Genomic DNA, 18,950 nt, shown 5'->3' on the forward strand with positions numbered 1-18,950 from the left:
ACCCTTATCCACACCCCCATCCCCAGCCAGACCCCCGGGACTCCCATGCCTATCCAACCACTCCCCGCCCCCTGACAGGACCCCCAGAACTCCCAACCCATCCAACCGCCCCCCGCTCCATGCCTGCCCCAACCCCTCTTCACACTCCTTCCTCCTGACAAGACCCCCAGAACTCCCAACTCATACAACCCCCACAGCTCCTTGTCCCCTGACCACCCCCTCCAGAGACCCCTCCACCCCAACTGCCCCCCCAGGACCCTCCTTGCTCCCAGTCCCCTGACTGCCCTGACCCCTGACAAACCCCGGGACTCCCATTCCCCATCCAACCCCTCCACCCCTAACCGTCCCCCGGGATCCCACCCCGCATCCAACCCACCCTGCTCCCTGTCCCCTGACTGCCCCCACCCCTTATCCAATCCCCCCAGCCCTGGGCCCCTTACCATGAGACTCCACACAGAGCTAGATACGCTGCTCCGCAGGAGAACACAGCCCCGCCCCTCCAGTTGAGCCAGGAGCGTGTCTGCCTCCCCGCGGAGCCAAAAGCTGTCCCGCGGGAGCGCGCAGGGCGGCATGGCTCCAGGGGAGGGGGGAGCGTGTCTGCCTCCCCGCAGAGCCAAACGCTGCCCTGCGGCAGCCCCAATACCCAGAGCGCTGCGCGCGGCAGCAGGGCTCCAGGGGAGGGGAGAAGGCAGGGGAGGGGCCAACAGCTTGCTGTGCTCAGCCAGCGCTCCGGCCCGGGAGCGCGGACCCCGCGGCTTGCCGTGCCGGGAGAGTAGGGCCATTTGCCCACCCCGTGCGCACGGCTATGCTTCTGCTCCCTGCCCCCACGGAGGGAGCAGAGGAGAGCGGGCCGGGCTGGGCAGGATTTTTAATGGCATGCTGGAGTCCCGGCAGGCTCCAGCGTGCCATTAAAAATTGGCTCGCGTACCGTCTTTGGCACGCGTGCCATAGGTTGCCAACCCCTGGTGTATAAAAAGAAGACAACAAAATAGTCTAGAAAGTGAAAGTGAAACTAACATTACTGGCCAGTCTAGTTAAGAGGTCCAAAGCTAGTGGATGTACAAAAATTAGACAGGTATTATTGTCACGGAGTCACCAGGCGATGTTCTGGAACTACTCCATACAAAGCCAGTCAGGACTCCTGGGGAGCCTCCTCTCTCTGAGCAGACTGTCTCCAGGGCAAGAAACTTACACAGCTTCTACCTTCCTGGGTCTGACCTCGGAGCATTCAGCATCCCCTGCCCCACCGTACACTTCCCACAGTAAGTCCGCCTGGTGGGGCTCCTGGGGAAGCCAGAGGGCCCTGCACCCCAACTCCGCAGTCAGACATGACTCTCAGCCAGCCAGTAAAACAGAAGGTTTATTAGATGACAGGAACACAGTCCAAAACAGAGCTTGTAGGTACAGAAACCGGACACCTAAGTCAGGTCCATCTTGGGGCCAGGGAGGCCAGCCCCTGGGTCTGGGCCTCCCTCTTTCTCCAGCCACCTCCAAAATGAAACCCCCTCCAGCCACTCCTCTGGCCTTTGTCTCTTTCCTGGGTCAGGAGGCGACCTGATCTCTTTGTTCTCCAACACCTTCAGTTGGCACCTTTGCAGGGGAGGGGCCCAGGCCATCAGTTGCCAGGAGACAGGGTGTCAGACGTTCTCTGTGCAGACACCATCACATTGGCCCTCTAGGGCTCTGCAACAGTCACACACCCTTATCCCACCACCTAGATACTTAAGAACTGGATAGGGGAAACTGAGGCACCCACACAGTATTCAGAGAAAACATTAACAACATTCCCACTTCGTCATAATTACCTAAATTAGATTTCTATTTTTTCCACATTTAACATAGTGGTGTCAGCAAAAGGTTAGGATTTTTAAAAATATATTTATTTTTATCTGACAGATTCATTAAGAAAAAAAATGCTAACCAAAAAAGAAAAAACCCACACTGTCACAAGCCTGTTCAGTTGGTAACTAATTTGTTTTTAAAAAAATCATACTCTTTGAAGCTAAGAAAAATAACCACAAAGAAAGTTATATGTACAACAGGAAGATTCATTTTTCTCCTTAAGGGCTGGCATTATAGATTCTGCTGGGTCAAGTGAAACTGAAGCACAGCACCCCATAGGAAGTCTGGGAAGAGAGATTTTAGCAAGGGTTTTACCAGCAAAATGACAGCATAGGAATTTCCACTTCTCACAAATTTAGTAAAAGAAATCTATCCCCTCTATGCCAGCATCAGGCAGGCAAAGAACCTAATAACATCACTGAAACAGAATAAACCAGGAGGCCCAGAATACAAGTTTTTGTGTAAGCAGCTTGGCTATTTAAAATTTAAGGAAGCAAAAGTATGTCCCATCTCCCCACAAAAAAAGGATCATTATTCAAGACCATGAAACTACCGTACTTGCTTTGTGAACATGGGAATACACTGGATTGGCCACAAACTTCCAACAACTTGTAAACTTCAACACCAACCTGCCATACAGTTTTCTTGCACTGGTGGAGGAAGGTGTACTGTATGTCCATAATGTTTAGCTGATCAAAGTAAAAAGTTCAAGATACTGACCTCAAGGTTTTTCAAAAGCTCCTTCTATAATAAGTCTGGTACATTTTAGATTCTCTCCAAAGGAACAGGTGAGATTTTGATTAAAAAACCACTGACAAGGCAATGCTTTTCCTCCCCCATTTACTTGAATATTCTTGCATAATAATAAATTTCAGACAGAGAGATCTGCTGAAATTGCTAAGCATGGGCCAAATTCAATAAACCAACAACATTCCCTAACTGCAAATTCTTCACTGAGATAAACGTATGTATAATTGAAGAGTACTGATCACTTTTTAATGAAATGCTGAAGCAACTGAGTGAGCACACAACCTTGAAGATGAAAGACCAAGCAGTGGTTAAGCTCAGTTTTTTGGTAGCTGGAAGTTAGGGGGTTGCAGAGGAGAGAGAGATGTTACAGCTCAGACATTGAAAGTATTTCAAAATAGATACACTATCTCCATACAGCAGCAAAACAGACAAGTTCCTGAATTTATTTACTTTTGGAAAATTAGGCGGTTGATTATTTTATCTGCTGTGAGGCAAAGTAATGTTTGCCACCTATCTTTTACTATATTAGCTCTTGAGATTTCACCAGGATGGTTTACATATAATGTTCTATATCATATGACAAATTCTTATGGTTGTGCTATTTCAGCTGAATTACCTTGGCTGCTTTGTGTGCGCGCGCGTGCGCACATGCAGTGCTCTGCATTTGACCCCTAAAATTTAGTTTAAGTAGTTTTGCAAACACCACCCCTACTCTTACCTCCTCCCCCAACACAGCATTTCACATTTCTCATTCACTGAACACATTTTGTCTTCTTTTAAGTGGAAACTAGGCATATGGAAAGTTTAGCAGGGACTGGATCAGAAATAAATTCTATTCAGTTTTTTTTTAATAGTGCAGAGTCTCCTCCAGTCACCACCCCCTCAAAAAATCAAATCCAAAACATATAAGAGTTAAAGGCTGTCAATTCCATCCGCTTAGGAATCCTGGGAATTGTTATAGCCCAATGTGTGAACACATACATTGGCACATTCTATGAAATTGTTTTCAACTAAGGGGGGGGAGGTGTTTTGCTTTTTTTTCTTTTAAGTTCAGTACATCCGAGGCACTACAATAATATAAGTAATAATAAAAACAGCAACACTATATTATGGACTAATGACAATCATTTCCTAAATTTCATTTTTCAAAACGCCACTGCATAAATCCAAAAAGGGTCTACAAAAAGACTTATTGCTATATATGCAAACTTTAAAAGGATACTGTCCACTTTTTAAAAATCAGTGTCTGAATTTTTTTTAACCTACACGTTAACTGTAACAATCCTAAGATTACACTTGTTGAAAAATGAGAGAAAAACAGTTGTGTTTGTTTAATTTATTTCATGAATTTCACAGAACTTTATACATTATCTAAGAGTTTCCCCCATACAGTCGGCCAGCTTCCCTGGTTTGTATTGGTCTTAATGTGACTGAAAAATAATAAAAGTTAGGAACAGAAGGGGACAGGTGCAGTAACCAAAACAACTTTTAAAACTATTTTTTAAGTTGACTAGATTTCAAGAGAACAGTGCTCCTTTAAAAGCAAGTAAGGGTTGTATTTATTTTGTCGGGAGGTGGGGAGGGGCTATTTAATTTCAAAGGAAAATTAAAGCTGAATCTCCATATTCTAAGTTATACCCAGGAACAACAGTATTCTTGGGTTTTTTAAAAGAGTCAAGAGCTACACTTTTGAAAATACGATAAAACCTCAGAGTTACAAACTGACCAGGTAAAGGAAAGGGTAAGCACAATTACAGATATACGGTTAAAATGTTGATAACTCATCATTTTATTATAGGTCTTGTAATAATGCCCCAGTTCCTAGAGAAGTGAATATAAGCAAATCTCAGCTTTTATTTAAAAACAAGTTTCTAGTCCTCATGGTTGTAGAGAAAAGCATGAAAAATACGACTCTAGTGTACTGTAAAGACTCAAAAACCAAACGGCAGACAAAAAATCCAAAACATTTTTTTAAACTTCTAATTTTGTGGGGCCTGACTCATGGTTATTGAAGGTTTGGCACTGGCAAAAATCAGTTATGCAGATACTCAGGTATGTATTCGTATATCATGATCATTTTAAGTGTTTATTTTCTTAGTGAAAACACAAAGATTTATGTTGTATTATCGGGGGAGGGTTTTCTTCAGCTACTTGGTGGCAGTGGAAGAGGGGACAATAATAAATCCAAAAACTACAATATTGTCAGACATAGGCCAAACTTGGGTGCCTAAAATTAATCACCTAAATAAGCGGTATTATTTTCAGAAACGTTAAGCACTTGTCATTCCCACTGAAATCAGTGGAAGATACTGGAGCTCAGTGCCTTCGGGAAAAAATATCAAGTCATTTAAGTAAGTGTCTAAATACAGATGTGGGTACTCAGTTTTAAGTAGCCAAAGTCTGGACGTTTTTACCTTAATCCAGGGGTCGGCAACCTTTCAGAAGTGGTGTGCCGAGTCTTCATTTATTCACTCTAATTTAAGGTTTCGCGTGCCGGTCATACATTTTAATGTTTTTAGAAGGTCTCTTTCTATAAGTCTATAATATAGAACTAAACTAGTGTTGTATGTAAAGTAAACAAGGTTTTTAAAATGTTTAAGAAGCTTCATTTAAAATTCAATTAAAATGCAGAGCCCCCTGGATTGGTGGCCAGGACCCGGGCAGTGTGAGTGCCACTGAAAAAAAGCTCTCACGCCGCCTTCGGCACACGTGCCATAGGTTGCCTACCCCTGCCTTAATCCCTAGTGAAATCTGTCAATCAAAATCCTCTGACATGATCTAGAAATAATTTAAAAAATCATATACTATTCATGCATATTATATGATTTCCCAGTAAATTTTCAGAGTACGCATATATCAAGAGAGCCATAGTTAGCAATGCATTACCAATATGTTGAATGTGATAAAGTTAGTTTAAAAAAATACAGTGTTTATCTGAATAACAATTCACAAAATAAAATAAGTGTTACACTGTTCTGTGTGTAATCACAGACTTTCCCCGCCACACTGTCGTAAAAACAAGAAAATCAATGCATAAAGTTAATCTCATTTGTAGTTTAAAAACAAAAAAAGTCAGAAAATTCAAAGATAAAGTTCCCAGAGTAACTGTTACTTAACTACACAGTATACATACATTAAAGCAGAAATGTAATAGAATTCAGGATCTTATCCCACAAGGAGACGAGAACCTTCAATTCGTTGGGCTAATTAACTCTACAAAATACCATACGACGTGTGCTTAAGAAGACCAAATTATAGTTGCTGTAGGAAGCAAAACTTTTAATTTCTGACAACTGTTTATATTCTTCACTGTAACAGCGCATCAGAGATTTTTGTATCAATTATAGTTTAACATTAATATACACATTCAAAACAGTAAAGTTATGCCATATTTTCATTTACATATTTTCTCTACTCCACAACTGCTGCCTCCAACAGAGGCACTGTCACTCTGGTACAATCTTGCAAGATAACTGCAAGATATGTAACTCCAGTGAATACTGAAAACAAAGAGTTGACAGCACTCACATTTCACAAGAAGCACTTAGCACTTTGCAGTTATCAGGCCCTTGCTCTGGGCACTTTCTTGTAATACCACATTGATACCTGTTAAATACCCCATTACATAACTGTACCAACTTGGGATATTACTCTTTCCACACTCCATTCACAACAAACCTATCCTGGTCCACATCCACTTGCTTCTTCCTTCACTTTTACTCAGACTGTGCTCTGATCATTTACTGTCATCACCTCTATCACTGATTATTATGGAATCAATAATCCAGTAATGGTTTATAGCTTATAACAGCATGGAAACCTCAAAGCAGACTGAGGCATGCCACTATTACTTTATATATACAATTTTTTTAAGCCACACTTTCACTCATTTCAACATACTAGAATGTGAAGGTAGATAACCACTGCCAGAACACCACACAGAATCCCTAAAGTCAACCGCAGGTTCAGGTAATCGTGACCTCATTTTTACAACATAAATGCATAATTTCCATACCGGTCTTTGATGACGGGACCACAGACTTTAAAAGAGGAAGCAATTACAGTCATTAGAATTTCACCCAAGCATGAGATTTAATCTCGGGGCATGGACTTGCCATGGCTGTGGGGGTCTCAATAGAGACAAAATTGCTCTGGAGGGGGGAAAAACCTACCAATGATGACATTAGTCAGCAAGAGAGACTGGGCTTTGTCTTCTGTCCGGCATAAAAGCCAAGTACAAGGAATCCATTTTCCCTGCCCCCTCTTCTTAATCACAAAAAAAATACAATAATTTTGTTTCTTTCTTTGCAAAGCAGTTTTTACATACTTTGGAAACTTTCTTTTCAGTGCAATAATGCTGATTGCAATAGCAGGAAGGGAAAGTGGGGGGGTGCTTTTTATAACAAACGTAGACTTTAAGAATGAATACGTATCTGGGACAAAAAGTCATTTCTCCTCTGCCCACCCAGCTCAATTTAAATTGGATTGTTTTATTAAAACCATCAATCTCTTACATTTCCATAGTTTCTTTCATCTCAAAAGTTCTCAAAGCACTTTTCAAATTTTATACATGCAGGAATCACATCACTATTGAAATATGGCCACCTGGTGCACAACACATTGCACAGCACTGGGAGAAGGAGAAACTTTAAGCAAACAAATCAAGGTTAAACTCCTGCTCTTATGAAAAAAGTGCCACAAGGTCCACACAGAGCAGACACAATCTCACTTTTATTTGTTAATTGCCAAACATGTTCTGGGCACCGAATACATAAAATGAAGGCAGTCTTTCGACTGAAAAGCCTACCATCTAAGAAAAAGAAGCCTGGATGTGCCAGGAAATCCATTGGAAGGAATAACTTGGACTTTTTCCACAATTAGAAGAAGTGGATAAAAAGAAAAAAAAAAGTTTTGTACAAAAACAAAACATACCTCACAAACAGTAAACTGATGGAAACTCAGCTTTTTTCACAAAAATTTGATGGACAAGTTGACCCTACTGAGATTAAAATGCAAGTATTTCAAATCTGATGCTTATACCCCTGAGGAGCCCTTCTCCCCAAATACAAAAGCATGCTCAACAGCACTGTTTTTAAAACTTTCCTCTTTTATCCATTCCTTTTCCTTCACTATTCACCCACTCTTCTTGTGTTGTCACATTCACATATATATATTAGGTTTGTCTGGTCACAAACACCCCAATGCTGGTAATTACAATCTAATGCAGAACTAGTCAGGTTGGGTTTGAAACAGAGATCATAATTCAAATTGGGAGCTGACACTAATCATTTGATGTTCACTTGAAGAGATTAGATAGGCTGTGCAAGAACATTTTGGTAGAAGTACTGATAAGAAGATGGGAAATAAGAATTATTGGTATTTATTCTGTGTGCAATGCTTATGGAAGCAAACTGTTTAAAGGGAGCACTTCAAAATGGCTATTTAATCTGAATTTTACAGAAAGCACTGAAAACATTTTCTAACAGAATGCACAGTATCTTTGCCATCATATCTATCCTATGGGTTGTTCAAATCTTTCTTTGCAGGAATTCTCACTCAGTTTTGCTCCATTACAAGCTGTGATCCACAGTACATAATGCATTCAAGAATTCAGCTGGAAATTACCACTGAAGAACATCTGTCCTTGCTCTTCAGCTTGCCAGGCTTGCCTCAGGGATCCAAGATAGAAAGTAACTAGCTGCCACACACAAAAAACAACTTTTTATTCTATTTATGGGCTTTAACTCCAATGGAAATTTGGCGTTTCAGTGTTTTCTTTGCTAGATGACATTTTTGGAAGACACGTTGCACATCTTATTTAAAACTATGCTCTTATTTTACCATCTGTGATCTTGTTTAAAAAATAAGCACTTCTAACAAAGGATACCATGAGCAAACATGATGATCTGTAAGGTGAAAAAAAAGCAGGAGGAAAGAAGAAACACACTCAGGAAAGTAGGCCCATGCCACCTTCAAGTGAAACTAGTTGCACTTGTATATAAAATCCCAACTTGTTTTCTAATTAAAATACTGTATCATATAGCATATAATTATATCTAGCAGCTTCTAACTGTGAGCAGTCTCCTAATCAAGCTACAGGATACGTGTGCACGAATACAACAGAAACTTGCTAATTCATAATGATGACTGGGAGACTATTGTGAATTACTAAATTGTACCATTTAGCAAATGAACACATTCGCCACCACCAAAAATGCTACTTTGAAAAATGTACTTTGTTAATTTGTTTTGATAACTGCAAGTTTAATTATTAAAATATTTTATATTGTAAATAAAATGTACTAGATTTTAAGAAAGTAACAAGCTCTGAACATAAGACATCACTATATTGTTGTTTATCTTAACAGCACCTAATAGATAAAAATCTTGATCACTGCCCCAAACTGCCTACAAACTAATTTCAGAGCAGCAAAAAGGGGCAGGGGTGACAGATTATGTAGTTATTCAGTGAATGCTAGTACACAGCATGACAGAACAAAGAAATTTTGTTTTTTAGCCCACCAGAATGAATGAACAAGTAGCAGACTTAGTTGGCAAGTCTACAGTGCTTGGTTATTAAATGTTTCCTCAGAAGTTCTGTATTTTTGTGGCAAATAGCAAAGTGTGGTTTTGCTGTACATCAGCAATTACGTACACACACACAAAACAGCTCTTGATTAGTAGTAGCACATTTGACATGTAAACATAAAACCAATCTTGTTTAGAATTTACATTTAAGATGCAGGGAGAAGTACTTAAATGATGATAAAAAACACAACTTTAGAATCAAGATGTGCAGTATATTGACATACATACATACACATCTAGACAGACAGATAGATAAAAATGAGCATTACACAAGTAATCATATTTCTGACAGTGTTCCAACTATACCCAGAAAAGTGTGTGATTACACACTATAACTCCAAAGATCAAGAGTTGCTGGTCTTATCCTTCTTCATATCCATAAACCCATAAAAAATAAGGAAAAATCTTCTGGATTTGTTCTCTACTATTACTTCCAAGTTAAAGCACAGAGTTTAGGATTTTGTTGGATTTGTAGCTCCTTGCAGGAAAACCATAAACTCCAAGTCTATAAACTAGCAGCAACAACAACAAAAAAGGTGGAGGGAGGGAGGAGAGCACGGGGTAACAAAGACCTTAGACCATAAGACCTGCATGCACACAAAAAACTGGTCAGTCAAACCAAGATATTTTATATACATACATTAAAATGAAAATGAAACTAATGCACAATAAAATTTATGTTCAAACACTGAAATTATGATACAAATGAAAACACCAGGCAAATTCCATGTCAAGGCCACTGCTCTATTTTTTAAATCTCCCACTATACCTATGTAACAGAGAGGCCTCATGATTACCCCAACCCTCATGTTGCAATTCCTAGGCAACACAGGAGGCGTTTGTAATGGATTTAGGAGTAACAACATGAAGTTTCCTTGCTTTTGCTTATGTTATATGACCTTAAGGTAAAAATGCAGGTGCGTACATGTTAATACCCAGTACCATGGTTCCCACATCTTTAATTAGTTTACAAGTTAAGTCAGACAGTATTTACATAAACGTAAAAAACCACACACAACATTTGACCCTTTATTGGGGGGAGGGGGAGAGAATCCTCACAATCACACTGCTTTTAATTGAAAAGTAGTTGTTTTGCCTCAGTTATAGATGCTACTTAGTCTCTGCCATGTAATGTACAAGACAACAGAGCAAATTGCTTACTGTTCAAGAAGTACAAACACTATCAAGGTTGTAGACATCAAAATGTCTACAAAGACATCTAAGGGAGAATTAATCATTGGAGGGAGGGGGGAGAAGAGTTAGGCCATGTTTGAGTTCTGAGTGACTATGGACCCTATGCATTGTCTCATTTTAAAATTGGGGTCACTACATTTAAGCTGACCCTATACATTTATCATAAAGATCCTGCATTGCAAGCAAACACTGCCCTCTTGTGCACTATAATGTCCAGTAGAAAAGGCTGCATTTTGTTTCTTTTTAAAAGCAAGCAACAGTTTTATACCAGCAACCTCTTTTACCTCTTCTTTATACATTCATATCTGTACTCAAAAACCAAACAAACCATACACTTTGTTTCATTTAAAAATTCTGTAAAGTTATTCCTCCAAGTTGTCATACAAAATGTTAGGCACTAGCAGACTACTGTAAAATTATTTTTTTTATCTGAATTTTAGTTTTGAGAGAGAAGGGACTTAGTTCAACTTTATTTTTTAAAATTGTTTATTAGACAGTTTTAGAAGTGCAACTATATTGCACATGTAAGCCATTTATAAGCATGCTGGATATAAGAACCTTAGTGTGCATTTTAGAAAACACAAAGTACTAGCAACTAAGAGAAATGTTTGAACCCTTTCAGACTAATAGAATATTTCAAAAGTGCCAACCACTATGCAGCTTCAGAAAATAAATTACCTTTTCCTCACTCAGAGTCCTAGCTCTTCCATTTTTAATCTCCATTTTATACTTTCACACCACCCACTAGGCTCGTTACAACCACCATCCTCAACTCAAGCTAGTGGGTGGCCAAGGGTCCTCCCAGAGTTTACCAGCAGTGGTTGTTTAACTGACCAGAATGGTTGCTATTGAGCAATGAAAGGCACTCTTTTCACCAAGGAAGAACACACTGCCCCCATAGCATTCTTAACCTCTACAAGTCCAAGAAGCAAAAGGCCAACATTCAAATTTAGGTCTCTCACATGGTTTGGGGAGAACTTTGCCATTAGGCTACTGGAATAACACCCTCTGTAACACGTATGTATAAATGTAATCAGAAATACTCATTTAGCCAAGAGAAAGCTTTTACGGCAGCTACAGAGAACTACTATTCCTGTTCACTAACTGGACTTTTATGTATCAGTATTCAAATATCCAATTTCATGATAACAGTCAGTGGAAAGTTACAATTAAATACTGTTCCCCAATAGGCAGAGTTAAAAAATATGGTGGATGGATTGCAGCATATGCAAGTAGATTTACGACAACCTGCTCAGTAATTATAACAACTTATTATATGGACATTTGTACTATTATTATTAAAAAAAAAAGTTTAAAACAACATTGAATATGTATTCTTAAAAGGAACATCTTTCCCTCCCAAGCAGGCTCTAGTTCCTCTGATGGGGGTACAAGAGCCCACCTGTTTTCCCTCCTAAAATACTCCCACTGAAGGCCACTTGTTCCAGCCTCTATCATCTTGAGGAAGTACAACTGGATGGCTCTTTCAGGATACATCAGTGCCACACCTTACTCTGCCAAAGAGCAGTTTGCTAAAGTGGATGCTGTAGAGCAGCAACGGCTCGCCTTCCTTTCTTGGTCCTCATCCCCATAGGGACTGAGCATCTTTTGCTATCTTTGCAGCCCATAAGGTAAGAACAGTAGGACCAGAGATCAAATCTCTGATGATAGCAGTCTGGCAAAATTCTACTTGTCCACTAATCTGCAGTAAAACAGGTATCAATTTTATCATCTAAGATGAGCAAGTAGGTTTTGTACTAAAAAGTCAGCACATTTTCATTGCAATTTTGCAAGGTTGATGGGCCCTATAAGCTTATGTGCATAGATATTAATTATATCTTACAACAAACTAATCAAAACAAACATTTTGTAATAACAACAACAAAATACTGCTGTATTAATCTTACAAATAATCTCTAGCTGACCAAATCTGAACCTTGGTATTATTCCCATGTTTCCCTTGATCTCCCTAGACTGTTTTCATTGTAGTCATTTGCATCTGCAAGACATGCTTTTGCTATGCTCATTTCCCCCTCCCCAAGCTCTTGTGCGAGTTCAAAAGTCCTGGCCCCTTCAATGTATCAGGTATGAATTAATACCCTTCCTTAAGAGAACACAGCAGCAAAGTGGAAACAGACACTTGCAAGGCAGCCTTCTTTGAAAGGAACTGCTGGGACAAATGGTGACAATGGAGCTCTGGTTATGAAGTAAACAGGTCAAAGGTTCAGACAGGCATAAGGATTATGAAACTACAAGTTTGTCAAAATTTCCCCTGCAGGTTTAGACAACCAGGGTCAAGCAGTAACTTTCCAATTAAAACCCTATAAGACTACTCTGTCCTTTGAACTTCAGAGGGAAAAAAACAACAAAATCTATTTTTTAAATGTTCTTGGAGAAGTCATCTCAGTTCATTCAAAATCAACTAGATAAAGGGCATCTGAAAACTACTTACCTAAAATAAACAATTCACTATCCCTCACTGTATGCATGCAAGGTTGAAGGGGAGCTAGGGTGACGTAATCATGTTCTTCTGTATTAGTGTGCTGACCCTTTGTAGGGCATGAAATTAACCAACAGCAAGTAAGAAATCTGCTACTGGTTAAACTACTTTGCTACGCAAAGTGGTCTTAAAATGAAATATGGGGATTGAATTTCTTCTGGAAGATTAACTTGTATAACCTCTCTGCAGGTTTCCCCTACTGCTGAACTCATTCGAAAAACCATTCAGCATCCTACTGGATGTATAGGCCTTTTAGAGTACAACACACACATGTATGAGCCCCACTCCTTTGAGGAAGATAATGACAGCTTCATGAAAATCTATAAAGCTCATTGTCAATACCAAAACAAAACCTCAAGACAAGCAGCAGCATTAAACAGACCCACCCACATTGAGTAAAATCCCTCAATGGCCTAAACTTGTGTATCAAGATTCAAAAAACACTCTGTACGCCACCACCACATGTCTGTCAAGTGGCATGACCTCAGTATTGAAAACAAGCATGAGCTGGTCAAGGAGAGAGTGAATTACTCCTGGAATTACCCTCTCACTTCAGTCACAGGGCTCTTTTGCTATGTGTGAACCTGGCAAGGAAATAGATGCTGCAATTGTAGAGAGAAACAGACTATGTGTAAAATGGCAGGGAGTTGCTCAATTACCTATGTGAGATGGAATTTTAGTCATGTAATTTTGTGATGAGCTTTTTGCTGTTTGTGATACAAGCTAAAGAATGCACCTTAAGACGAAGTTTTTCAGGGCTTTGATTCTTTGTTTAGTAACCTTCATCTATTGCAAATTACCCTATAGCTTTTCCAATGCTACCTGAATAATAAAGAGACCATTATCAAGCATCTTTAACACTAAATGGCCAAACAGCAGTGGTGGCCTTGGTTATATGACAAGCAACCTTCCTACTACAGAAAAGAAAGGGGAACTATACAAATCAGTCTTATTGTACGCAAAAATCAGTTTTAACCATGTTCATGTACTATTTTCAAAAGTAAAGGCTAAGCAGTGGTTGTACAATGACTGAGCAAGTAATTGCAGCAGCTGTTCTGTGCTCAATAACTGAAAGGCAGTCTGAGACTTTATTGCCCATAGGGGAGCCCTGACAAGCATATCACTTGTCTCTCGTCTCTATCATTTATAACTGTGTGTTGCAATATAGATGTGAAGTTCCACTTTTATCATGACACCCACAGGAAGCATGTCATAGACATTTTTTAAATATATCTTTAAACTGTTCATTTTAATACAGATTGAATCCAGTGCATATGTCTTCAGAGTAATAACATGACCATATTGCTGTAACTCACCCAACATCCTCAAACTATTGTATTTGTTGCCTTTTAGTTCCACCATTGTCTGAAATTAGATAGTAATTTTTTTTTCAGTGCAGAGATTATTTCTTATTTATAATGTGAGGCACCTAGCACACAAGTGGGCACTGGAAGATAAGTTATAACCGTTGCAGCAACACTGTACAGGAAAATAATTAAACTACCTGTAAGTGAAATCCATGGTATATTCCTCAGCATGCAGTTACTCAGAATGCCTTACCACTTCACTGCTGGGGTCTATGGTCTGAGAACGAACTAATATTGTTGGAGCATAAGTAAAATTAAGAACTAAAAAGTAATTAAGAAGTCTAACTGGAAAAAGTTGTATCCACCATTTCAATCCAACCTTGACTATAACCTTCCAACTAAAACCTGAAAAATGCATCATGGCTGGAACTAACGTTTTCTATTCCTAGCATGTAGGTAAAATATTCTTTGATTTAAAACTCGATATGTTTTGCTCTCAAGGGCAAGCTCTATAAGAAGAAAGATGCAACCGCACAGAATGAAATATGACTTCCATCTTCCATTTCTCTTCTTATTTGGTTACTGCTCAAATATTCTGCATTCATTTAAACCAAGGTTTCATCTCCAGTGACGTTTCTTTTATGTTGTCATGAAAAGTATTTGCAAGGTCAACGATGCCCTGCATAACAGGAGGAATAGGCAAGAATACAGGATTCAGCTATGAAAGCCCCCTTTCAAATAATTAGCGAGATTAATCCTTTAAAATCATGTTCTGTTGTTTCAATCAGCCCTTTAAAGGGCAGCTTCCACCCAGAGAAAACTTTCAAATAGAATATATTAAATAATAAAACAAATAATACTTTGGGCCTATATAACATCTTTCATCTAGGAATCTCTAAGTAGTTTACAAACATTAAGCTTCACAACCTCCTTGTGAGATTATTATCTGTAGAATGGGTATAACAATATCTATATCTATTTACCTGTCCTATGTCTGAGGTATTTAAAGATATTTGCATTTAAACTGGTCTTTTCTCCTCCTACCTAATCCTACAGTGAGGTCAATTTATAAAGTATATGATGTTTTATAAAGCACTCGCACAAAAGTACCTTAGTGTTTCCAACTCTCATAATTTTATAACAAGTCTCACCATAGTCAATGTTTTACTTAAAGCCTGGAGTTCCACACTTACAAGAGAATCTCAGCTTTAATTAAAAAAAAAAGAAAGAAAGTCACTATGCTCCATGGTTGCAGGGAAAAGATTGAAAGATTGAACACTGAAGGCACAAAAAATAGAAGGCAGATAAAAACAATCAAAAATGTATTTTTTTTTTAAATCTGAGGATTTGGTGGCCTGCTTTCTGAACAGCTAGAATTGGCAATACTGGTACCTATGGACTGAACCATTTTAAACATTAATTACTAAATAAATCAGATGTTATTTGGGCCCTGATCCACTAGGGCTATGCACAGGTCAGATTACAGAAATTGTAATTGTTATATTTGGTCAATATTGACAGTCGGGAGCAAACAATCACAGTTTCTTTTAAAAAACAATAGAAAAGAAAAATGATAACTCTAAGCTATCGATTAATAGGTAAGGGAGTGTGATTTTTAAACACAGCACAGATTATGAAAACTATTTTTTTTCTAGTGACCTCCTAAGTATTCCTCGTGAGATAATAATTCCAGAGAAGGTTTGGCTCTCTCAGATCTTAGTAGTTTCCCCACAGAGAGCAAAGCTTAAATGAAAGTTTCTACACAGAGACCTTAACAAGAACTGTCCTGCTCACAAGAACAAACTTAGTTCCCTATAAAGTAAATAATCAGTATTTCTGTAAATTATCAGGCACCTTTGCTGTGAAACAAAGCACAACTGTGGGCTAAATGCAGCTAATAGTTGCCCTCGTCCTGTAACTGCAGAGTAACAAAACAGATGAACTGAACTGCAGAGGATTTTACTGGTGATGAACTCAAGCAATACATAATTTCTATTAATCTATCCAGGATGATACACATACAAGTAGGTATTATGGTTGTGTGCATCACTGGCACCATTTGCAAGTACCAGATCTGTCAAAAAAGTGTTTTTCCAGTGGACTCTATGAAATCAGTTAGAAGGTTCCCATTCCAGCTCCCAGGAAACGGGTGATAACATTGTAAAACTGCCCCACTAACTGGTTCTCTGTCTGGCAATTTGAAAAGAGACTAAGGACAGAAAGAACCCAGGAGTACTTGTGAAATGTACTAATCTCCCCTCTAAAGAAGGTCCCTATAGGTTAGCAATAAGAATCATTGACTTGATCACGGTGAGATAAGCTAGCACTATGGCCGCTCATGTTGTACCTTATATCCATAGAATAGCAGTCTTCAGGGCTGGCACCTTTCATGAGCAATTACATCACTTTTTTAAAGTGTGTATATTTGTTTTAGGGGGTTCCTTTTTTCATATGCTAGCATCACCATGCCACATAACTGTATGATTCCTCAGGGTAGAATATTTCTCTCCTGTGCCGATTTCTTTTAAAAGTTTTGCTTCTCAAGGAGCATCAACTTAAGCTACATATCTAGCTAACATGAAACAAGAGATTTATATACACCAATATTTACAAATATTAAAGGAACAACTATATACAAGAAAATATGGAAACACTTCAATAATACATGCAAAAATAAACCTAATACTAATCTAAATCTCAAAAGAACTTCTCTCCAGCACTTACTGAGAAGTGTTTGGGTTTACAATAAGTTGGACCTTTGAGCAATTTAAACTACAAACTTCCAGATCAATGACGTAAAAGCACATTGAAGAAAACCTGAAGTTCTACAAGGGCTAGAAGATGCAGTGATCTCAAATTCCTTCACTTCAGAGTTCACACACTGAGCTGAAGTCAAAATCCCATCTTCCTCAGACTAAGTTCCCCTTCCACCACTTTCCTGACCATCCTTCAAGCCTCCATCCTAAAGCCTGTCCCCCAAATAATACAAAAGATTGGGTAAGAAGAAGTTACCGTAATGACTGCTGACACCACTACCTGTTTTCAATAATGCAGAAACATTTAGTTTTTAATTTTAAAACTATGTAAGTATCTATGCAAATTAACAGAAACTCTTAGGTTCAAGCATAATTTGCAGGTGAAGGCCTCAATGCCTACAAAGATCGCCCATTTTACAGCAGGAAAAAATCTTTATACATGCTCTAAAAATGATTTAAGACCTGTTCATAGGGTGGAAGATTCCCTCCCTGCTCCCCCCCCCCCCCGCCCCAAATGTGAATTTATTTTAAAATGTGCTGCTGGAATAAGTCAAAGTCTCCTTTACCTCAAATTTGCTTTCAAGGAAAACATTTAAAAAGAACTGAAATGTACACAGTACTTCTAATGCTATAGTCTGACAAATGTTAAGAACATCTCAATCTAAGTAGGAGTTTTGCATCTAAATTTCTAGCAAGTGTATATATGAACACTTCAGCAGCAGCACTGCCAACCTCTGACAATTTAAATGAGGAAGAGTTCAAAAAATTTGAAAGAGAAATTGTAACTATGTCCATTAATATTGTCACATCCTCTCCATCAATAAAGAAATGTTTAAAAAACAAATGCATTAGTATATGCAAAACTGACTGGTTCACATACAGTTTTTTATCAATAAAAATATTTTGTTGACGGGTGTGAATTTTTGCTGAAAGTTATATCAATATGAGCCCTGGTGTGGATGTAGTTATATCAGTGTGAGGTTGTCTTTAGCATAGCTTATTCCTTTTTCACTACAGGAATAAGCTCTCTTGACTCCACACAGGGCAGGGCTACACTTTTGCTAGCATAGTAACGTTGGTTGGGGGTGTAACTTTTCATGACATTGTTATACTGGCAAAAGCCCTAGTATAGAAAGTTATAACAACAAAAAGGTTATTTTGCTGGTACTGTATAAATCAGGTCTCCACTAGAAGGATTTGGCAACTGTAGAGATAGTTTTAATCCTTCCCTCCCCTGACAGGAGGCAACTTCCAGCTCTTCAACCCTCCCACCGCACACAAGACAAACTTTACTTCTTTATATTTCAAACTCCCCCACCCCACCCGCTCTCTGCATCCTCGGAAATGATACCCACATGCACCCAGTGGAGGCGAGACCCCCAAACACCCCCCGATTCACTTGCACCTAGAGAGCAGATCCCCTGACATGGGCGGGGGAGAAGCCCACGCCCCTCCAGAGTCACAATCTCTCTCAGGGACCTGTCGCCCCCCCGGCCCCTTACCGCCAATGATGGTCCGGATGAGGGAGGCGTGTCCCGGACAGTCCACCAGGGTGAGCTGGAGCTCGCCGGGGCCGGGGCCCAGGTGCGGCGGCAGCGGGGCGCGGAGGCAGGAGAAGCCCAGGTCCAGGGTGATGCCCCGAGCGCGGCTCTGCGGGGCCCGGTCGAAGGCGGCGGTGGAACCGGTGGTGCTGAGCGCCCGGGCCAGCGCCGTCTTGCCGCTGTCGATGTGCCCCAGGACCCCCACGTTCACATTCAGCCTCCTGGGGGCGCTGGGCCCCGGGGCAGCGGCAGCAGCGGAACCGGCCATGGCTACCCTGTTCCCTTCGCACACCGCCGGTCCCGTTCCCAATAGCGCCCCCGCGGCAACACGGACTCCGCGGCGACCGTTCCGGGCTATCTCCGCGTTCCGCCCTCTCTGGGGAGAAAGGGAACGTCCAGCAGCCGGGCGGGTGGGGTGTCACCCACATTAGTCATGTAACAAGGCCTGGGGGTGGTTGAGGACATGTCCCGC

General features: G+C 40.0%; 1 protein-coding gene across 4 annotated transcripts in view; it reads right to left on the bottom strand.

Annotated features, from left to right (window-relative positions):
- EEFSEC (eukaryotic elongation factor, selenocysteine-tRNA specific) overlaps nt 1–18,950 on the bottom strand; it is a 189,932-nt gene that overhangs the window by 150,256 nt on the left and 20,726 nt on the right. For all 4 annotated transcript variants that reach the window (XR_005601327.1, XR_005601328.1, XM_039547804.1 and 1 more), the window contains exon 3: nt 18,440–18,854. Coding sequence is in view for 2 of the 4 variants with exons in the window: in XM_039547804.1 (XP_039403738.1) it covers nt 18,440–18,854 (415 nt within the window). In the remaining 2 variants the exon portion in view is untranslated. The remainder of the gene's footprint in view (nt 1–18,439; nt 18,855–18,950) is intronic.

Source organism: Mauremys reevesii, linkage group 7 (assembly GCF_016161935.1).
Source record: "Mauremys reevesii isolate NIE-2019 linkage group 7, ASM1616193v1, whole genome shotgun sequence".
Classification (NCBI taxonomy): domain Eukaryota; kingdom Metazoa; phylum Chordata; order Testudines; family Geoemydidae; genus Mauremys; species Mauremys reevesii.